The sequence below is a fragment of the Mauremys reevesii genome, linkage group 6, assembly GCF_016161935.1.
Source record: "Mauremys reevesii isolate NIE-2019 linkage group 6, ASM1616193v1, whole genome shotgun sequence".
NCBI lineage: Eukaryota > Metazoa > Chordata > Testudines > Geoemydidae > Mauremys > Mauremys reevesii.
The window spans coordinates 40,606,479-40,629,139 of record NC_052628.1 but is presented as its reverse complement, the minus strand read 5'-3'; the positions used below and the strand labels follow the sequence as shown (position 1 = coordinate 40,629,139).

The 22,661-nt window shown below is 43.6% G+C and overlaps 1 protein-coding gene across 7 annotated transcripts in view; it reads right to left on the bottom strand.

Moving 5' to 3' along the window:
- The window catches only part of MAST4 (microtubule associated serine/threonine kinase family member 4), a 419,070-nt gene that overhangs the window by 17,360 nt on the left and 379,049 nt on the right, over positions 1-22,661 (bottom strand). For all 7 annotated transcript variants that reach the window (XM_039543759.1, XM_039543760.1, XM_039543761.1 and 4 more), the window contains 7 exons: positions 21,807-22,015; positions 20,451-20,589; positions 19,141-19,273; positions 18,219-18,384; positions 9,518-9,619; positions 1,796-1,918; positions 1,431-1,543 (listed from right to left, as the gene is read on the bottom strand). In XM_039543759.1, the coding sequence (XP_039399693.1) occupies positions 1,431-1,543; positions 1,796-1,918; positions 9,518-9,619; positions 18,219-18,384; positions 19,141-19,273; positions 20,451-20,589; positions 21,807-22,015 (985 nt within the window). The remainder of the gene's footprint in view (positions 1-1,430; positions 1,544-1,795; positions 1,919-9,517; positions 9,620-18,218; positions 18,385-19,140; positions 19,274-20,450; positions 20,590-21,806; positions 22,016-22,661) is intronic.

The window sequence follows — 22,661 nt, the reverse complement described above, 5'->3', positions numbered from 1 at the left end:
AGGGCTCTTGATGCACTAAATGCTTATGCAGTGTCCTAGAGTTTAAAAGGACTGAGATGGTTTAGGTTTAAATTCTAGGAGTTGAAATGCTTTTCAATTTTATTTTCTTGGTTCCTCAGCCACAGGGTCATGAATAACATCTTTTAGTTATGAATCCATCAGCTTTCTCTCACCACTTCGCTGTGTGAACTCCAAGTTTGCAAACAAAATCCATAAACGCTCTTGGGCTTTTAGGTCATAGGATCAATGCACATTCTTAGATGACTTCTTAACTAGAAAGTCAATCAAAAAGAACAACCACCCAAGCTAGCGATTAAATGGCCACCAATCTGGGGTGGGAAGCAGAAAAATGAATTGGAATCGACTGCGAAGATGAGAATAAATTACTTGGCTAAAAGATTCAGAAAAAATAAATTCTGATCATAAAAAGTCAGTTGTTCAACTGACAAACTGCATACAGAGACTGTTAGCTGTGCGTTCTACAGCCTCTAAGCCACAGCTAGAGATACAAACAATGACATACTGGCAAGTTTTAAGATATCAAGCTACTTTTGTAGGTTCACTCTTTACAAAAGGATAAAAAACCACCTCTAAAGAGGAGATTAAGAACTCTGAATCATTCCTCTCTCTTTGAATTGGGTTCATGCTGCTAAGTCAGGACAGAGTTCACATACCAGGAGAGCAAGAGCTGCAATGAGACTACCGGCCCCACTCCTCCAGTCTAGCATGGTCTCTGTAGTATAGGGGAGTGGTATTATGGTGTGTACATTTATGAAAATATAAACCAGGATGAATGGATTAGAAATGTAAGCTTTGCTTTCCTTCATTGGCTTTGGATTTTAATTAAATATATTTGGGGAAAAAACATCAGTATCTGAAGAAGGTGCCCAGTAAATGTATATTAGTGAAAGCTTTTGAAACTCAATGCTGACTACCATTTAGGATAAAAAGCCCATTATATAATGACATTCGATTCTCTAACCATTTATCGCCTGCTGTTTTTTCTTGCAAAAAATCTCCAAAGTCTGTCTGCTTTCCAGCTGCTAACTTTTGTCCACGTCCTAATTATCTTTCATTTGACTACTCCAATCTCCTCTCTGAATTCCCAAGTTTTCCCCCTTTTCAGGCCATCCAAAATGTGCCACAAAAATCTATATAACTCACAAAACAAAAATTGTGGAACAAGATGTGCTAACCAGTCCCAATCAATCATTGGATACCACTTCCTATTACATTCTCTAAAGTTTAATGTTTTCACAGATGTCGTATTAAATTTTGATTTGAACCCTACTGGTTTCATCCCTATTAAATTCCACAGGATTATTCAATAGGGGAATAACGTACCACATACACATACTGCTGGCCCTTTCAAACCCCACAAAAGTCACTGAGTGTGTATGTAAACAAACATATACAAATACTTTACTTACTTTTGAAAATCTATGTGAACATGAGGAAAACTGCCTTATTTCCAGATTAAAGTCTTCATCATTTGTGTCATCCTCTTCTTCGGTTTCCATATGGTGGTATTTCTCAGAACGAGCTACAAACAAGTGGAAAAAATGATTTAAATTTCCCATGAAGCATCAGACTCCCAGGCTTAATGTTAATTAAAAAGGTAACTTTATTTTTAAAAATAAGTTTTCCTGAAATGTCAGACTGGCAGTCAGATGCTGCAGCTTCCACTGGTTCTAACAAACAGGATTTTAAACTCATGCTGAGGAAAAGTAAAAATCAAAGACAATCATTACGTAAATTCCCAAAATATTCAAACATATTTTTGTACAATACATACTGTCAAAATAACTCGTGTCATCCTCAGATTCCAGCTGTGGAATGAATTCTGCTTTCTGTCTCAACAGACTATTCCAGTCTAAGCTACGAAAGAACTGGTGCTGCTTTACTTCATATGCACCACCTGGGGGAGCCAGAGAAAAACATGTGGGTGATTTCTAAACAAAAATACTTCAGTTAATTGGAACTAAATCCTTGGCAAAAGAAAATGCTAATTAGCATGGAGAGGTACAATCACCATTTCAGACTGGCAGTCGAAGTCTAGCCAACTAGCTGCATAATCATGGATAAATATATTTCTTCAGCATCTTTGTGTTCAGTGAGATATTTGTGCTATTCTGTTGGCATTGCTATTGTGCTGTGAGCATTTCCATCAAAAACTTGTTTTTAGGCGTTTAATTACTATATATCAAATACATATTAGGCTGAAACGTGAGATTCAGTGTTGTTAACCAAGATACAAATCTCTTCAATACAAAAGTGTATTTAGCAGCACTTTGGAACAAGTAGAGGATTGTTTTGATTTTAGGATCCATTTATTTTAACAAGGTTCATCATTAAGAATTCAGTTTGATATTTAGGGGATGGTAATATGCAGTTTCATTGTATTATTGCTATAATTTAACTTTCTATGGGATCAATCTGCACTTATTATAAAGTGCTTAAAATATTTAAATAAATTAATCTATTTCTGATCAAAAACAGCCATAAAACCGCCATAGATTATTTGGAGTTTGTGCCTTTTCTCATGGTAACCTACTGACCACCATAACATAAAAATGATTTTGAAAACTACCGGTAAATGGAAAAGTGACAGAAAGCTCTTACACAACCTACTTTACAAGAAGGGGTAACTATCAGAAGTGCTGCAACCAGTTAGAGCATCAGAAGAATCAATCACTTTATCAATTTTGAAACAAACACATCAAATTAAAAAACGCAATCTGAAACACAATTGAAAAATAACCAGGAATTTATGAGCAACTTTTCTTTTTTCAGTTAATCGTTTATTACAATTTGGTATAGTCTGTAAACTTTTTTGGATTATGATTTTGTTGAAAATTTGAGCAGTATGATGTGGAAATAGTGAAACCTTAGGGAACAATGAAAGTATCATTTACAGGCTCACCAGCACTAATGCATGCAATGCTGTTAAAACCAAGCAAAATCCTGACACATTTGTTGGATTCGCAGTATTATGCTGTATATTATACAACACAAATCCTGATATTGCTGTACTGTAATATTATGGCAAAATGTAATATTCTTGCAACCTAGAATACCTTCCTAAGAAAATAACAGACACTATTCTTTTTAAACTAATTGAAAAGAGGGGTACTAATACTGGGAAATGTTATATCTGTAGAATTTGGACAACACAGATTACTTTACTATGTTGGTTACCTTTGTCTCATTTAAAATCATCTATCATACCAAGAAAGTTTACAAAAGCTAACAAATCTAGCATACGGTATTTACCTACACATGCTTCTAGGCTCAAGAGTGTCCTTCAACAGGCATTTTAAACAAATTATGGCTTGTTCTTACTGACAGAAAAAAAAATTAGGAGAAGCAGTTTTTAAAAAGTTTTTCCTTGAACTTGTCTTTTTTCCAATTTACTGGGGCTTCAAAAGATTCCCCTCCTTCCAGTGTTTTTGGCATGAGATAGGGCTCTCTAAACAGGATCTAGCACACTGACTGTGGAAAAAAAAGGGTCTGCAGGAAGTGTACAGTGCATGCTTGGTTGAGTTGTTGTTAGTTAAGTATGGGCGTCTGTCTATTTTTAAAGAGAGTGGTCATTTGGATTCTCGATCTGGTTTCTAAAGAGGGAGTTTAGCCCAAAACACTGTTTCATGGAAAGTTTAAAAAATTTATTATTTTACTTATTTTAGAAACAAAACAGGTCTAATGGAAAAACTAGTCCTGATAGTCCAAAAAGGAAAATGCAACAGCAGAATCTTTTTTTTTTAATTGCAATGGCAAGAATACAATGATTTAACTCCAACACTGATCTTGAAACTATGTGATTATTTTGTGCCACATTTTAGTATTAATACAATGTTCCTCTTATATTTCTGTTATTTTTCCTTCTTTTATGGAAGCGTTTCAGAAAAATCTATTCATTTCCTTACAATCTGACCAAGCCACTCCAGTCTCCTGAGTAAATATGCAATTATATATTTTCATGGAGCATTATTCAGTCAGCTAAATATGTATTATATACACAAGGCTGTCATTTGAAATGTGTGGCAGAGCAGTATTTTCCAGTGCCCCTATGGGACCCATCACATTGCAGCCGCTGTTTTTGTGAGCTGCTTTTGACACTTTAAAAGCTTTGCTTTAGATTTTTTAATACCCCTCTGAGCTTCAAAGTGGCTGCAGGATTCCCCTTCTCAGATTCTCAACTCTTAAGAGACCAAGAACAGTTGAAGAAATAAACTAGTAAATAAATTGAGCAGATGTTACATTTGGAGGCACTGACCATTACTGCACGAGAGTGTGTGTGTGGGTGTGCGCGGGTGTTGGGGGAGGGGACAGACTCTTCTAGTGCTCAGTCTCTCATTCATAGAATAGCAGCTTTGGCACAAACACTACATGTATTATGAAGGATCAGGCGATAAAGTGACGGGGCCTACAATTAATATATTAAAAAAACCTTCCACCAAGTGCTGAGCTAGTTCTGGCTCTTCAGACATTTGCTTACAGCAATGCCCTATGTATGGGGTGGTACAAAGCTGTGCTGCCTCAGGAGAAGCCATGGGAAGGAACTGTGATTATCACCTTGCTCCATGTGATATGGAGGAGAGAAAAGAGTAATTTGATATAACTCTCTCCTGGATGTTGCATACCGTATGCTAACAAGTGCGTTAGAGGTGGGCAAGGGTCGGGGGGAGAGTTGGAACCAAAGTTCTTCCCACTCCCTGCCCACCTATTTGAAGCTATTGGCATGCGGCCTCTCTTCCTGCTCCCACTTCACCTCTCTCCACACCACCGCCCAAGGTCTGGGGAACTGTAATGTAGCCACAAAGGCACTGCAGATGGGTCACCCCGCCTGGCTGTGTCAGGGCTGGTCAGAATATTGTCCTTACCATTCAATTGACAATGACAGTCCATATTTTAAAATTATCTTTGTAAAAATGCACATCACTGAACATTTTAAAACTCTGGACAATGGACCCAACCGTTGCAATAATTGTATGACTCCCCCAAACTTACAATTCCCAAAATAAGTCCATCTGTAGGTGAGCTAACAAACACACTCAGATTTTAATATTGACTGCTGCATTATGGGTCTATGCAGGTCTATCTGCAGTTGACTTCAGATATCAGTCTCTTTACCTAGATTGGCTTGGTAGTGGCACTGATTAGAGACAGAACGCCCACAGCACAGTAGGCAGCAGCTTAACTTCCACTGATTGGAAGGCATGAGATGCACCATCCTAGGGATGGGGGTTCCACGACCACCACTCCCAAGAGGAGGAGGAGGGTGGTGGTGGTCGGGGACTCAGTCCCCCTGAGGAGAGAGTCATCTATCTGCCGCCCTGACCAGGAGAACCGAGAGGTGTGCTGCTTGCCAGGGGCTAGGATTCACGATGTGACGGAGAGACTGCCGAGACTCATCAAGCCCTCGGATCGCTACCCCTTCCTGCTTCTCCACGTGGGCACAAATGATACTGCCAAGAATGACCTTGAGCATATCACTGCAGACTACGTGGCTCTGGGAAGAAGAATAAAGGAGTTTGAGGCGCAAGTGGTGTTCTCGTCTATCCTCCCTGTGGCAGGAAAAGGCCAGGGTAGAGACCGTCGAATCGTGGAAATCAACGAATGGCTACGCAGATGGTGTCGGAGAGAAGGGTTTGGATTCTTTGACAATGGGATGGTCTTCCAAGAAGAAGGATTGCTAGGCAGAGATGGGCTCCACCTCACGAAGAGAGGGAAGAGCATCTTTCAAGCAGGCTAGCTAACCTAGTGAGGAGGGCTTTAAACTAGGTTCACCGGGGGAAGGAGACCAAAGTCCCGAGGTAAGTGGGGAAGTGGGATACCGGGAGGAAGCACAAGCAGGAGATTACAAGAGGGGAGGACTCCTGTCTCAGACCGAGAAAGCGGGACAATCAGCGGGTTATCTTAAGTGCCTATACACAAATGCAAGAAGCCTGGGGAACAAGCAGGGAGAACTAGAAGTCCTGGCACAGTCAGGGAATTATGATGTAATTGGAATAACAGAGACTTGGTGGGATAAGTCACATGATTGGAGTACTGTCATGGATGGATATAAACTGTTCAGGAAGGACAGGCAGGGCAGAAAAGGTGGGGGAGTTGTGTTGTACGTAAGAGAGCAGTATGACTGCTCAGAGCTCCAGTATGAAACTGCAGAAAAACCTGAGTGTCTCTGGATTAAATTTAGAAGTATGAACAACAAGGGTAATGTCGTGGTGGGAGTCTGCTACAGACTACCGGACCAGGGGGATGAGGTGGACGAGGCTTTCTTCCAGCAACTAACAGAAGTTGCTAGATCACAGGCCCTGGTTCTCATGGGTGACTTTAATCACCCCGATATCTGCTGGGAGAGCAATACAGCAGTGCACAGACAATCTAGGAAGTTTCTGGAAAGTGTAGGGGACAATTTCCTGGTGCAAGTGCTGGAGGAACCAACTAGGGGAAAAGCTCTTCTTGACCTGCTGCTCACAAACAGGGAAGAAATAGTAGAAGAAGCAATAGTGGATGGGAACCTGGGAGGCAGTGACCATGAGATGGTCGAGTTCAGGATCCTGACACAAGGAAAAAGGGAAAGCAGTAGAACAGAGACCCTGAACTTCAGAAAAGCAGACTTCGACTCCCTCAGGGAACTGATGGGCAAGGTCCCCTGGGAGAATAACATGACGGGGAAAGGAGTCGAGGAAAGCTGGCTGTATTTCAAAGAAACCTTATTGAGGTTGCAGGAACAAACCATCCCGATGTGTAGGAAGAAAAGTAAATATGGCAGGCGACCAGCTTGGCTTAACAGTGAAATCCTTGCTCGTCTTAAACACAAAAAAACAGCTTACAAGAAGTGGAAGATTGGACAAATAACCAGGGAGGAGTATAAAAGTATTGCTCAGGCATGCAGGAGTGAAATTAGGAAGGCCAAATCACACTTGGAGTTGCAGCTAGCCGGAGATGTTAGGAGTAACAAGAAGGGTTTCTTTAGGTATGTTAGCAACAGGAAGAAAGTCAAGGAAAGTGTGGGCCCCTTGCTGAATGAGGGAGGGAACCTAGTGACAGAGGATGTGGAGAAAGCTAGTGTACTCAATGCTTTTTTTGCCTGTCTTCACAGACAAGGTCAGCTCCCAGACAGCTGCACTCTGCAGCACGGTATGGGGAGGAGGTGACCAGCTCTCTGTGGAGAAAGTAGTAGTTCGGGGCTATTTAGGAAAGCTGGACGAGCACAAGTCCATGGGGCCGGATGCGCTGCATCCGAGGGTGCTAAAGGAGTTGGCCGATGAGATTGCAGAGCCATTGGCCATTATCTTTGAAAAATCATGGCGATCGGGGGAGGTCCCGGATGACTGGAAAAAAGCTAATGTAGTGCCCATCTTTAAAAAAGGAAAGAAGGAAGATCCAGGGAACTACAGGCCAGTCAGTCTCACCTCAGTCCCTGGAAAAATCATGGAACAGGTCCTCAAGGAATCAATCCTGAACCACCTAAAGGAGGCGAAAGTGATCAGGAACAGTCAGCATGGATTCACCAAGGGCAAGTCATGCCTGACTAACCTAATTGCCTTCTATGACGAGATAACCGGCTCTGTGGATGACGGGAAAGCAGTGGATGTGCTATTTCTGGACTTTAGCAAAGCTTTTGATACAGTCTCCCACAGTATTCTTGCCAGCAAGTTAAAGAAGTCTGGGCTGGATGAATGGACGGTAAGGTGGATAGAAAACAGGCTAGATGGTCGGGCTCAACGGGTAGTGATCAATGGTTCCATGTCTAGTTGGCAGCCGGTATCAAGTGGAGTGCCCCAAGGGTCAGTGCTGGGGCCGGTTTTGTTCAATATCTTCATTAACGATCTGGAGGATGGTGTGGACTGCACCCTTAGCAAGTTTGCAGATGACACTAAACTGGGAGGAGTGGTTGATACGCTGGAGGGTAGGGATAGGATACAGAGGGACCTAGACAAATTAGAGGATTGGGCCAAAAAAAATCTGATGAGGTTCAACAAGGACAAGTGCAGAGTCCTGCACTTAGGACGGAAGAATCCCATGCACTGCTACAGACTAGGGACCGAATGGCTGGGTAGCAGTTCTGCAGAAAAGGACCTAGGGGTTACGGTGGACGAAAAGCTGAATATGAGTCAACAGTGTGCCCTTGTTGCCAAGAAGGCTAATGGCATTTTGGGTTGTATAAGTAGGGGCATTTCCAGCAGATCAAGGGATGTGATCATTCCCCTCTACTCAGCACTGGTGAGGCCTCATTTGGAGTACTGTGTCCAGTTTTGGGCCCCACACTACAAGAAGGATGTGGATAAATTGGAGAGAGTCCAGCGCAACAAAAGTGATTAGGGGGCTGGAGCACATGACTTATGAGGAGAGGCTGAGGGAACTGGGATTGTTTAGTCTGCAGAAGAGAAGAATGAGGGGGGATTTGATAGCTGCTTTCAACTACCTGAAAGGGGGTTCCAAAGAGGATGGATCTAGACTGTTCTCAGTGGTAGAAGATGACAGAACAAGGAGTAATGGTCTCAAGTTGCAGAGGGGGAGGTTTAGGTTGGATATTAGGAAAAACTTTTTCACTAGTAGGGTGGTGAGGCACTGGAATGGGTTACCTAGGGAGGTAGTGGAATCTCCTTCCTTAGAGGTTTTTAAGGTCAGGCTTGACAAAGCCCTGGCTGGGATGATTTAGTTGGGTTTGGTCCTGCTTTGAGAAGGGGGTTGGACTAGATGACCTCCTGAGGTCCCTTCCAACCCTGAGATTCTATGATTCTATGATTCATAGATTCTAAGACAAGATGGGATCATTGTGATCATCTAGTCTGACCTCCTGTACAGCCATAAAACTTCCCCAAAATAATTCCTAGAGCAGATCTTTTAGAAAAATATCCCATTTTGATTTTAAAATGGTCAGTGATGGAGAATTCACCACTGCTCTCCATTTATTTCCTTAACTTCTCATGCTTTTCATTTTCTTATTTTTCGTAGTAAGGTAGTAGCACTGAATAAGAGTAACAAGACAGTTCATGATGCAATCTCAGGCAGTCATTTTTGAGTAATTAGTTCAAGTAGCAATCATATGCTCTGAAGCCGGTGAGGGCTCATTGGCCAGGTCATGGTATTTGTGGCACACAAAGTAGCCCTTGTAAGTTGATTCACCGCTCTCTATTTCTGCAACTAAGTTATTTAACAGTCTGCATTTTCACGAGGTTAACAATTCCATGAACTAGATAGTTTTCAAGAGAACTTTATCTTTTATTTATTGAAACAGAATAAGAGGAGAGGAGAACAACGGTATAAGAACTGCATAAGATGACAACTGCACTCATATATGTCCCTCTACAGTATTACTGCTCTGAATCAGCAAAAGAGAAACCGAACCAACAAAACACACTCTTGCGCTAATGAGTTGGCATCATGTTGTACACATGCACAGATGTTTCCTGGGCAAAACAAAAAAGCAAACAAAAGCCTCAACATGTTCAACATAGATGCTATTTCTAGCACATGAGCAAAATTTAAAATCCTGTCCCCTAACCTGTTCCCAGTCTCTCCATAGGGTTTTGTCTGAGCAGTAGAGTAATCAGATCCTGGGTATCTGGAGGTGGGGCTTCATCCTTTTCAGGCCAGTTGATCTCATCTAGTATGAAAGAAAGATGTTCGTGAATTTATTTTAGTCCCGTTCCACTACCATAAAGGATGCTAGGTATCAGCTTAGTCAAAATGAAACAGACCTTTCCTACACAGCATATTAGTCAAGTTGTTTTATGTTACATGTTAATTGCTTTCAAACATAACACAATCTGCACCTATTCTTCAAAGCTAGATATTTAATCATCATTCATATTATTTGCAACAAAGTGTGATTTAAACAGCTCTTAATAACAAGAGGCAGAAGTGATTTTTGTGTTTACAAAATATTTGTGCTCAGCACTGCTATACTGTTCTTCCCTTGAAAGATTGTTATGGTTTAAATTCCAGTTCTGTTCCTTGGCAACTGCTGATAAGATGGACACATCTGGCCTAATCTTGCAATCATTGCTCACATCTGTAATCCTCACTCATGCTAATCATGACTGAAGTCATTACTCACATGAGTAAAGGCAGTATGATCGGCCCTTATGGTTTGGAGCACAGGTGCCAGCTTCTAATTTTCCCTGGGGGTGCTCGACCCCTGATCAGCCCCAGGCTCCGCCCCAAACTCCACTTCTTCCCCCCAAATCTCACCCCACCTCTTTCCACCCCTTCCCCCGAGCACTCCCCATCCCCGCTCCTCTCCCTCCCAATGCCTCCTGCACACTGCAGAACAGCCAGGGGGAGGGAAGGGGAGTTGATCAGCGGGGACTGCCGATGGGCAGGGGTGGGAGGGGAGGAAGGGAAGCTTGGCTGCCGGTGGGTGCTAATTTTTTTCCATGGGTGCTCCAGCCACAGAGTTGGTGCCTACGGTTTAGAGAGCTATAAGCCAAGTGGTAGTTTTTTCCTATGTCTCTTCTACTTAAGAGAAAAAAAGCCATCAACATACTTCAGTTAACCCTGACTATCACTAAGGTCTTCTCTACTTCATGACAAGATGGACTTAATTTCTGTGGCAAGGCTCCTGGATTCTGCAGCACCCTGGTCACAGCAGACTGGAGATTCTGCCCAACCTTCCTTTAAATTAAAACATGGGAATCTGCAATGACTTCAATATGAAAATGAACACCAAACCCATAAGGAGGAAGGATGGTCCAGTGGTTAGCGCATTAGCCTAGGGTATGGGAGACCTGGGTTCAAGGGGCCTGCTCTGCCATAGGCTTCCTGTGGGACCTTAGGCAAGTCACTTAGCGTCTCTGTAAAATGAGAAAACAGTACTTCCCTATCTCACAGGGACACTGTGAGGATTAATACGTTAAAGACTCTGAGGTGCTCAGATACAACGGCAATGAGGGCCCATTTTCGTATTAAATTCAATTTATTTTAATCTACATATAGACTCATTGTACAAGCTGTCAGAGAGAAGCTAGAGATGTTAGCAGCTGGATAGGGGACAACTGGGACTTTAGGTACCTGGGGAGACATGGATGGCAGTTTGGGATTTTGCATTAAACACAATAAAAAAGTGGATTTTTCTATTAAAATGACCAACAATTAAATAATTAACAAAGATGACATTTAAATTACCATGTTTACCTTTCAGAGGTATACAAGATATCAAGGATGGGGTGGGGGGAGTCATATCTGTTCTTTCAGGCTTTCTGCAGACTCATGCAGAAAATACTACATAGGTTAACATTTGGTTCATGTTCTTAAGGGGTTTTCCCACATCCATATGGACTAAAATACTTTTTTTTAAAAAAATGAATGCTTAGCTAGAGATTTTGCTTCTACTGTAATTGGCATTAACTGTCAATTTTCTGGAGCTAACCAGAACTTTGGTAACCTGACATGCCGAAACATTTGTTTCAGGACACAGCCAAGGATAAACCACAAATGACCATGGAGTGTCTAGCTCACCAGTTACAAGGATCTTAACTAACTCAAATTAATTAGTAAGGGCCATGCTCAGGAGGGGGCTCTAGCTAGCAGGAGTAGTGGACAGTGCTCTCTTTGTGGGAGGTCTCGGCTGCCAGGACCAGGCTTTCTGCCTGTCTCACTTCCCATTCCTGCAGTTACACTCCTCTGATGGGGATGCTGGCAGGGATTCTGTGAGCGAGGAGCAGAAGGCAGCACCCCGGAAATACTGACCCCCCTGCTGAACAGAGCCCCTACTCTGTAGTCCCAGAGCACAGAGCCCCATTCACTTCCCCTGCCGGACAAAGCCGGGGCCATGCTGAATGGCTGGGGTCAAGAGGGAGTTCTGCCTGGCAAACAGCCAGTGAGGTGCAGCCTTCAGCTCCCTTTCTGAGCTCGGCCCTTCAGAGTGACCCCATTCACTTGCTGCATAGGAGGCAGCCGAGACTGCCCAACTGTGAAGACAGCAGGCGGCTTCTTCAGCTTCCATATGATGAGTACCCCTTGCCTCTCCCGTGGGTACCGGCCATCCCTCTCCCCGCGGGTACAGGCGGCATGCACAGGACATGAATCTCTGAAGTGGAGAGCTTGACAAAAAATGTTTAGGAAGCTCTGCTCTAAGGATAATGTGTACACAGCAGCCGAAAGGTTGGATTCCCAGTGCAGGTAGACATACACGCGGTAACTTTGTGTGCACTAAAAATAGCAGTGTGGCTGCAGCGGTGTAGGCAGCAACTCAGACTAGCTGAGCGAGTACAGTCCTGCCCAACCCCCCTGGGTACGTACCCAGGCAGCTAAGCCCAAGCCCCCAATGTCACAGTGCTATTTTTAGGTGCTAGCCTGAAGAGGGCTAGTGTGAACATCTGTCTGTGTGGGCATTACACCTCTCAGCAGGTGTGTAGACATCAGGGCCGTCCTTAGCCATAGGCAGAACAGGCAGCCGCCTAGGGCACCACTAGGTCTGGGCCCTGGGGCCACCGCTCTGCTGGGAGCCTGGACAGATGGGAAGCAGGGGAGCACGTAAGAGCAGGCTGCTGGGTCCTAGAGAGAGCCGAATGCAGCACAGTCTGAGGGAGGGGATTGGCTGCTGGGAAGGGAAGGGAGGAGGGGTGGGGGAAGGAACTCCCCTGTGAGTGTGACTCTTTCCCCTGACATGAGGTGAGGCAGGCTCTGCGGCTCTGGCAGTATCCTTTGTTGTCCCCCATAATGTCCATTCTTCTCCCCACTGCCCCATGGAGCACCCGCCCTTTCTCTCTCCCAGGGCTGGGTTGGGTGAGGTGCTGGGGGTGGGGGGAGGCTGGCTGGCTGCCTGCTGAGGAATGAAAGTGAAAGTAACTCACTTCCTCGGTAGGCAGCCAGGATTGGAATGGTCGCACAGGGCTGGGCTGGGAATAGTCAGATAGCATGTGCGAAAAATCAGGACGCGGGTTGGGGTGAGCAAATGTCCCACTTTTATAGGGACAGTCCTAATTTTTGGGTCTTATATAGGCTCCTATTCCCCCCCACCACCCATCCTGTCCTGATTTTTCCCACTTGCTCTCTGGTCACCCTAGCTGGGGAGTGCCTCTCTCCCCTGGGCTGCCAGTGATTCATCTCATCCAGAGGGAGCTGCACAGGGCAGGATGAGCTGCAGTGGTTCCATGGGTGCCCCGTCCCTGAGATCAGATGCTGGGCTAAGTTCACCATGGTCTGTTGGGCTGGCGGTGGTGCCCATTGGCATGTGATCGGACCTGAGAGTTTGCTGCTGCTGTTGCCACTCTGCACCCCAAGAGGTGGATTTTGGGGTCCTGCAGTTTTCCACCTATCTCCTCCTCTACTGCAGCTGTTGGACCAGCAGGCTGGGGGGTGAACTAGGCATGAAAGCAGTGCTGTGTTGCCATTTAGATTGTCATTTAACAAATTTGTTTGCCAAAAATGCTTGCTAACAATCCTGAATTCAATTTCAATTTTTTTTTAAATCAGTATCTTAGCCAAAAACAGAAAACTAAGTTGTTGACAATTATTTGTGACAAGTTTGGTAAGGGGAAGGGTGTGGGCCAGTTTTCATCAGAGAAACAAAAAATGTTGACTGACTTTCCTATAGCCCTGTTATTGCTAAATAGAGCCCTCCAACAACTGTAATATGCTCATCTCCTTACTAGTGTATGGAGCAGGGATCGGCAACCTATGGCACATGTGGCAAAGGTGGCACGTGAGTTGATTTTTAATGGCACACAGCGGCACTCAGCCTGCCACTGCTCTGGGGTTCTGGCTGCTACCCCATTGCCACCCGGGGTCCTGGCCGCCGGCCCCACTCAGGACCCGCTGCTGGCCTGGGGACCCCCAAGGAATCCCAGGCTGGCAGCAGGCTGAGCAGGCTGGCGGCTGAGACCCTGGTTGACCCACTCAACCCGCTGTTGGGTTGGGGTTCCATTCACTCAGCTGGCAGCGAGCTGAGTGGAACTAAATTTAACAAAATAGAAAAACAAGAGCAACTAATGACAAAGTGCAGGAACCTAGAGAAGTGGTCCCCAATCTTTTTCGTCTGGCGCCCGCCAGATGAAGGACCGTGGTGGTGGATGAACATCCACCGAAATGCTGCCGAAATTTGGCGGCGGCATTTCGGCGACGACGTCTCTGGATGATGCTTGCGCCGCCCTTCCCCGGTCCCGCGGCCGGGGCAGAAGTGCCTGCGGACGGTCCCGTGGTCCTGCGGCTCCGGTGGAGCATCCGCAGTCATGCCTGCGGGAGCTCCGTCCAAGCCGCGGGACCAGCGCACCCGCCGCAGTCATGTCTGTGGCAGGTCTGCTCCTCCCGGGGCTCCTGTGGACCTCCCGCAGGCATGACTGCGGAAGGTCCACCGGAGCCAAATGCCGCCCTGCCAGGACAATGCCGCCCCACACGCCTGCTTGGCGTGCTCGGGTCTGGAGCCGGCCCTGGCTCCCACTCTGAAAGCCGATATAAAATGAAGCTACAATGCATCAGTGCCACAAGATTACAAAGGTCAATTAAAAGTGGAAAGTCAGAAGCAGCACTTGCCTACTTCAATATACAGTATTATATTTTGTTGCACCTGTTGTGATGAAGTGGGAATGTCCTTAATATTTTCTCTGAATACTGTATGGGTGCCTCAGTTTCCCCTGCAAGATGCCAACTGAAGGTGTTGGGGACAAAGATCAGGTGGCCTCCTTGTCCGGAAGAGACACAGAGGCCAGAGGAGGGAGTGTCAGTTTGGAGCTGGCTGGGGAAATGGGGAGAGACCCAGAATTTGGTTCTGGGCTCCCCACCCCCCAAGATGGACCTGACAGAGGGGTTCTGTTTTCTGTACCTACAAGCTCTGTTTAAACTGTGTTCCCGTCATCTAATAAACCTTCTGTTTTACTGTCTGGCTGAGAGTCACATCTGACTGCGGAGTTGGGGTGCAGGGACCTCTGGTTGCCCCAGGACCAGCCTGGGCAGACTCGCTGTGGAAAGTGCATGATGTGGAAGGGCATGCTGAATGCTCCGAGGTCAGACCCGGGAAGGTGTAAGCTTCTTGCCCTGGAGACAGTCTGCTCTGAGAGAGGAGGCTCCCCCAGAGTCCTGACTGGCTTTGTATGGAGTTGTTCCAAAGCATCACAGCATCCCCTTCCACACCGTGCACTTCCCAGAAGTCCGCACAGGCACTGACACTCCCTCCTCCGGCCTTTGTCTCTTTTCCAGGCATTAGGAGGCCACCCGATCTCTCTGTTCTCCAACACCTTCAGTTGGCACCTTGCAGGGGAAACTGATTTGGGAGAAATGAAGTAAAAGCTGCCCAAACCGAGCTTGAGCACACCTGAATTTTGAGGTGTTCAAATCTGGAAGGCAGGTGCTGGGGGTGGGAGAGGGCTGTGGGCTCCATGGGGGAGCATGGCAGCAACTGTCTGGAGCTGCACGGAGCCAGATACGCTGGTCTGAGTGGCACAGTAAGCAGTTTGGGGGTTGGAGAAGGGGTAGGGAGTTCCGGGGGGCAGTTAAGGGACAAGGAGCAGGGGGTTGGAGGGGGCAGAGGTTCGGAGGGGCAGTCAGGGGACAGGCAGCAATTGGATAGGCATGGGAGTCCAGGAGGTTTATCAGGGGACAGGTAGAGGGGTTCTGGGGAGAAGTTGGGTGGGGTCTCAGGAGGGGGCAGTGGGGGACAAGGAGAAGGGAGGCTTAGATATGGGCTGGGGTCCCAAGGGGCAGTTAGGGGCAGGGGTCTCGGGAGGGGGTAATCGGGGGACAAGGACCAGTGGTGCTTAGATAAGGGGTGGGGGTCCTGGGGGGCAGTTGGGGCAAGGGTCTGGGGAGGGGGCAATCAGCGGCCAGGGGCTGGGATTCAAAGGGCTCTGGGCTGCTGGCAGCTGTGGGGAGCCCTGAGCCCTTTAAATCACAGCCGCCTCCCCGGCTGGGATTCAAAGGGCTCTGGGCTCCCTGCCCCTGGGGCAGTGCAGAGCCCTCTGACTCCCGGCCGCGACTGGGATTTAAAGGGCGCTGGGCTCCCCGTGCTTGCAGGCAGCCCAGAGCCTCTGACTCCCGGCCGCGGCTGGGATTTAAAAGGCGCTGGGCTCCCCGCGCTTGCAGGCAGCCCAGAGCCCTCTGACTCCCGGCTGCAGCTGGGATTTAAAAGGCTCTGGGCTCCCCGCGCTTGCAGGCAGCCCAGAGCCCTCTGACTCCCGGCCGCGGCTGGGATTTAAAAGGCTCTGGGCTCCCCGCGCTTGCAGGCAGCCCAGAGCCCTCTGATTCCCGGCCGCGGCTGAGATTTAAAAGGGGCGAAACCTAGCTCCAACTATTGGTGGAGCAGAGCCCCTGACTGTAAATATTCCTGGGGCTAAAGCCCCATGAGCCCATATAAGTCGGCGCCCATGTAGGGCACCATAAATCCTAAGGACGGCCCTGGTAGACATACACTTAAGGTGAAACTGTGGCAGCACTGAAGTTCATGGCAGCTTTCCCATTAACTCCAGTGGGGTCAGGACTTCACCAATGGAGCCTGGAGAACAAAACTGTGGCAAGGGTTCGATTCTACAGCCAGTTCCATGGCTGTGCAATGCATGTGGACCTGGCTATTTTCACTGCAGAAAGGAGTATGATGGCAATAAGATTTAGCAATACATATGATTTGGCAATAAGAATGACTTCAATAAAATAATTACAATTAAACAGAAAGGAAAAATCTGATACAGGTAAAAAAAAAGTCAAAATCTGAATCTAAAAAAAATAAAATGAAAAAGAGGGCTGAGGTTACAAATGCTTCCATGAATCATCCATATAAGGTCATTGGGAGTAGTCAAACACAAAGTTAATCACAAGCTTATGTATCAACTGGACCAGGGCCTCAGATTTAAAATGTGGCAATTTAATTTATAAAAAGAAAGAATAGAACATGGACTATAAAGTTTCAAAATACATTTTTTAAATTGTTGTAAATAATAAAATATCTCTCCATCCCCCACAATCTAAGAGAGCAGCCTAAAGATGTGTGTGTGTGTGTGTGTGTGTGTGTGTGTGTGTGTGTGTGTGTGTGTGTGTGTGTGTGTGTGTGTGTGTGTGTGTGTGTGTGTGTGTGTGTGTGAATGCAATAAAATCCATGAGTTATTTCCATGTTTGTCTGCCTGCAGCTTCTACTGCAGTTTAAATCTGATTTGGATAAAATAAAACATGAATATGCATTTCAGCCGTAAGGCATAGAGAACAAAGCCAGCATTTGCTGCTTGTGTTAATTAAACAGTTGATTCCCCTTGCCACTCAGGCCTTGGTGTATCATATCAGAAAACAGCATGGTTATAAATCCATAAACAGCTAGGATATTGTATAAAGAGGTCATATACTGCCGGCAATTCACAAATCCACTTCATTAAAGATTACAAACATGCCTGGCTTGCAAAGTCAGAGATGGAGAACAGTGCTATGATAACAGAACACCTCCTTACATACTAAATGGGATTTTTTCCCCTTTTTTAGCTAGTGGACCTTTTATGTATACTGTAAAATGGACTGGAAGACCTTCAGTAACAAAGATGTCATTTTGATGAACTTTTGGCATAAAACAGAGGCAATCTACATCTATGCATTTGGGAAATTTATGGAAACAGCAGGTAGGATAGTGAGAGATTCTGTTTAATTATCATTTAGTTTTGCCACAAGCTGCATGACAATACTTAGGGTCAGTCTGCAGGTTAAGATCTAAAAGGTTATTGAATTTTAAATGAAAGAAGAACAGCTGTTACAGAAATAACATTACACTATAACAACCACCAATGAAATCATTAACAATCTGTGAATTGAATTCGTTTCCCTCTCTTTTTCATTATTTATTATTTGTGAGACATTTGTTTTAGGGTTTTATTACATTTTTGTTAATTTCTTCATTGTGCCATTAGGTATTTTTCCATTTCTGCAAATGCAGTCCTCATTAACCTTTTCTTCTCTGGTACAATGCCTGGAAAGACTGACAGTCAAATTATTTGGCTGTCCAACCATTAATACCGTAGTTATTTTCTTTTTAAACAGTGTACTTAGAAACACAACCTATCGTGTTATTGCATTTCTGAACTCATTACTGATGTATAATACAAGGTCAGTTTTTCGTTCAAATTTCACCCGTCATTTTGATGGCTGGTAGTATGGTAACATGAGTGATTTCATTTTTTTTTTAAATTTTTGGCACAACTAGTTGAAAAATGCTAGCTTTTTAGTAAATTCTTAAATATCTTTTTGATTAAGGTTTCAGCAGGTTAAGAAATTCAGTTTTTCATGGTCATATTTACCACTGATTACTTGTCCAAATAGCTCTTCTGGTGTATCTCCAAAGAATGGCACACACCCAACAAGAAATTCATAAAGGATAATTCCCATGGCCCACCAGTCCACTGGCTTGCCATAACCCTGCCTCAATATCACTTCTGGTGCTATATATTCAGGTGTGCCACAGACCTAAAAATGAGAAAAAGAAAATGTTTAAACAAGTGAAGTTTAATAACCCTCGTTATTGTGCTTAAATTTCCCCAATAATTCTCATGATGTAGCAAGATATTACAAAAAACATGGAGAATTTTAATCTTTCTTTTCGGCATGTTTTATACTGTTCAGCTTGCAGTACAGTTAATATTTTTAAAAGAATGACCTACATTAATTGGTTGTATTGTATGCGAAAAATGCATTTTACGAAAAATACAGTTTTAAAAGATTGACTCTTGTGTATAAAAAACAATTAAAACAATTGTTTTATTTAATCTAAACATATCTTTATTTTTATGTGAAAGTTGTGATGGTTTTACCTTAAGTAACTTTTACAGTGAACAGATTGTGGGCAAATGGTAATGAGGCATGCTTAAAGGGAAATGGGCCATAGCTAGGATTTTAGCACCCTTGATTGTACAATGCATCATGAGTTCTGCAAATACTCTGCTGAGACTCCTGAATTCCTTATAAAAACAGTTTTCCATTTGTCTCTCTCACGATTTCACTTGCACACAATTAGATCGTTCATCTTACTAATAGACCATAATGCAGAAGGGGAAAAAAGCATGGAACAATCTGCAGTGCACCAGTAAAGGTAACTCTGATGCATACATCTGAAATACCAATGCAGAAATAACAATGGCTTATATAATATTATGGCATATCACATTGGTAAATACGGCTTTATTTAATCTCTTAGTGCAAAAATGAAAAAAAGGCATCTCTTACCTGCTTGTCAAGGAACTCTCTAGCATCCTTCTCAATGTGACCCTCATAAAGATTTGTAGTCATGCTCATTAGCCCCACCTTAGAAAGCCCAAAATCTGTAAGCTTAATATGTCCCATGGATGTTACTAATAAACTGCAAATCAGAATGACACTCAATTACTATAACACAAACCAAAATTGTACTAGTTTGTTTATTATAGTCACAGAATAATGCTTTAATGCACTGCATAACTGTTTAAAAAACAATTTAGGAAGCTACTGGGCTAGACACAGCAGCATCCTGGAAGGTACCAAATGCATGATGCACATGTTGTTGTTATTGGATTTAAACAAACCATAATTTATATCTGCTTGAACACCTAATAGTTAAAGGATCTTAACAGGATCCACGTAAAGGCCACAAAAAAAATGGCACAGAAAAAATGGCTTGCCAAGAAGAAATGGCAAGCATTCTGGAAGACATACAAATAGATTGTAACTTTAAAAGGAAAAACAACATGGAGTCCGGTGGCACCTTAAAGACTAACAAATTTATTTAATCTTTAAGGTGCCACCGGACTCCTCATTGTTTTTGTGGATACAGACTAACACGGCTACCCCCTGATACTTGGAAAAAGAGGCATTAGTTTTTTTCTACCTCTGATTAACTGTGCCATTCATTTAAATAGGGGAGAAGATGGGGAAAGAGGAAATTGACAGATATTAAGTTGGCAGACAACAGATACACAGTACCAGGTGGGTATTTTGACTCAGACTTATTTGGGATTCAAATGTGTTTTGAAACAAGTGACAATGAAAATTAGTGGAAGATATGTCAGGTTCCATCTTTATTTCAGCAACCTGCTATAATGCAGTTTACACTTATAGAAGACAAGTAGTATTATAACCTCAAATACTGCAGAAATGTGACAGAGGGGCAAGATTACCCATTTAACACTGACCTTATAAGAATTTGTATGTACAATTTTTGTTTTTCATATTCAGCATTAAATAGGGTACAAAGTATATGTAGAGAGAGCTTGCTCTTATTGGCCAGACTTTATTATCCTTTATTTCAGCCTCAAGAAAAAATATATTTCTCTCATGCTAGTCTTACAGCCTCTCGTTGCCTAAAGGATTGTAAAAATCAACACATCTATAATTACGGCTAAACCACCTCACTCATATTATGAATTTATTATCTGAGAATTCTGAATGTATGGGATAATATTCATAATCAAGCATCCATTTTCTGCAGAGCAAAATTATACCTTTCATATCTGACTAATTTTCAGACAAAGTTCTTTTGTGGTTATATACAATACACTTACTTGTCTGGCTTCAAATCCCTGTGTACGATTCCATAATTATGCAGATATTCCAAGGCTAGCACAGTCTCAGCAAAATACATCCTTGCCATATCCACAGGTAAAGGACCCATATTCTTCATTAAAGTAGCGCAATCTCCACCTGAAAATATAAAATAAAAAGTTCTAGGTGGTATCATATATTTTGAGGTGCACATGCAGACATACGTGGACCTCCATATATTTACCAACTGCACAACGAGGATTCTGAATGTTCACTATTTGAATACTGTCTTTTAGGTTTATTCTGCAAAATATTTTCATACAAGCAACCTTTTTTTTTTTTTTTTTTTTAAGAGGGAGAGGAAGTAGAAACTGGTGCTGAAGCAGCATAAAGATATCCTAGACCCTGAATGAGATTCAGGTGTTTTCAAAAAGAATTTTTATTTTATTTTTTTGCTAAATTTTGATTCACTACCTTAAATACCTTCATTAAGACTTAGGATTGGCCTACACTACTACGTCCGCATAACTATGTCACTCAAAGGTATGGAAATGTAGATATACTGACCTAACCCCCAGCATAGACAGCGCTAGGTCAACAGGAGGGCTTCTCCTGGGAACATGGCTTCTGCCTCTCAGTAAGGTGAAGTATCTACACTGACAGGAGAAACTACCTATTGGTGTAGGTAGCATCTTCACTAAGGGCTTCAGTGGTGCAGCTGCACTGTAAGTATAGACAAGCCCTTAGTCTATCTACCTACCTAAGATATTTATATGGCCCCATCAACATAGAATCTGCATGCCTCTTACTCTTTAATGTATTTATTCACAATAAGGTAGAGAAGTATTGTTATACCCATTTTACAGATGGGGAACGGACACCCAGAAAGACCAACCAAGATCACACACGATCTCTCTCTCTTTCACGACCCAGGCTAACAGTCTAATCTACGGACCATCTTTCCTCTCAATGTCATGGTCCCCTTGAAGGTGTCTCTTTGATGTTTCAAGCTTATTACTGTAAATTGTTTTCAGATACACTATCATTTTCACAGTGGTGAAAATTTCAAAAGCAGAAGAAAACTTCTTAACTTTATTTTCACATGAATTTCCAGTGTTACAGGACATTTATGATTATAAATAATAACAAAAATCATTCAAAGAGCATTACTTCTCTTTAGAGCTGCGAGACAAGCATTTTACAGGCAATCACCAAAAGGTAATGATTAGGAATGAAGCCATCTCATTGGCGGATTTAGATCCTAGGTCTACATATCTACTTGTACAGAGAACACACAGGACAGCTTTTGTAATGTAAATAGTGTGTGGGTTGATTTTTCTTTTTTGATGCTAAAATACACTTTTCTTCCCACATACCTTCCACATACTCCATGACCATACATAAATGGCGTCTAGTTTCAAAGGAGCAGTACATGCTGACGACGAATGGATTTTCTGCAAATGTCAGGATATCACGCTCAACAAAGGCCTGCTGAATCTGGTTTCGGAGGATGAGATTCTGTTTGTTAATTTTCTTCATGGCAAATCTCTGTCTGGTTTCTTTATGTCGCACAAAATAAACAGCACTGAAACAGCCCAAAGAACAGGAGAAAAAAGGGATCAGTGACTAGATGTATTTATATTTATATATAGTACCAAACAAAGACATTAGTAACTAGTCTTTCAAATCTGAGCTCCCAAATACTGTTTTGTTTTGTGATCAAGATGCAGCCTCAACTGACATATCAACTACACACAATTAAAAAACCTAAATAAAGCCTACAAATGCTCTCAGCTAAAATGGATTCTGGGCATTTCCACCTGCAAAGGATTTATAGAGAAAAAACAGCTATGGCCAATAGTATAAATCATTCTGACAAGTGCCTCTTCTGCAAGTGTGTGTCATAATTATGATTCAACCTCCATTTCAGGGAATTTTCAAACAAGTCATGGACTTCTCATGAGGTTTCATATGTGAAATGCCTGGAAGGGCAAACGCTGCTCAGTGGGATGGCTCTCTCTTTGCCAGTTGTGAAATGCCTCATCTGTTACTGTCACCCTGTCCCTGACATCTGCATTTACCACTACCAAGGGCAGATCAGCAATGGCTGATTCCATCAAAATGGATCACTGTGTTAGCTTCCCTATTAATGTGGGATTAAGTCTTGGCCTAGATGTGTAGAAATTCCATTGGGGCAACACTGACTGGGCTTCCTGTCATCTTGGTTGGGA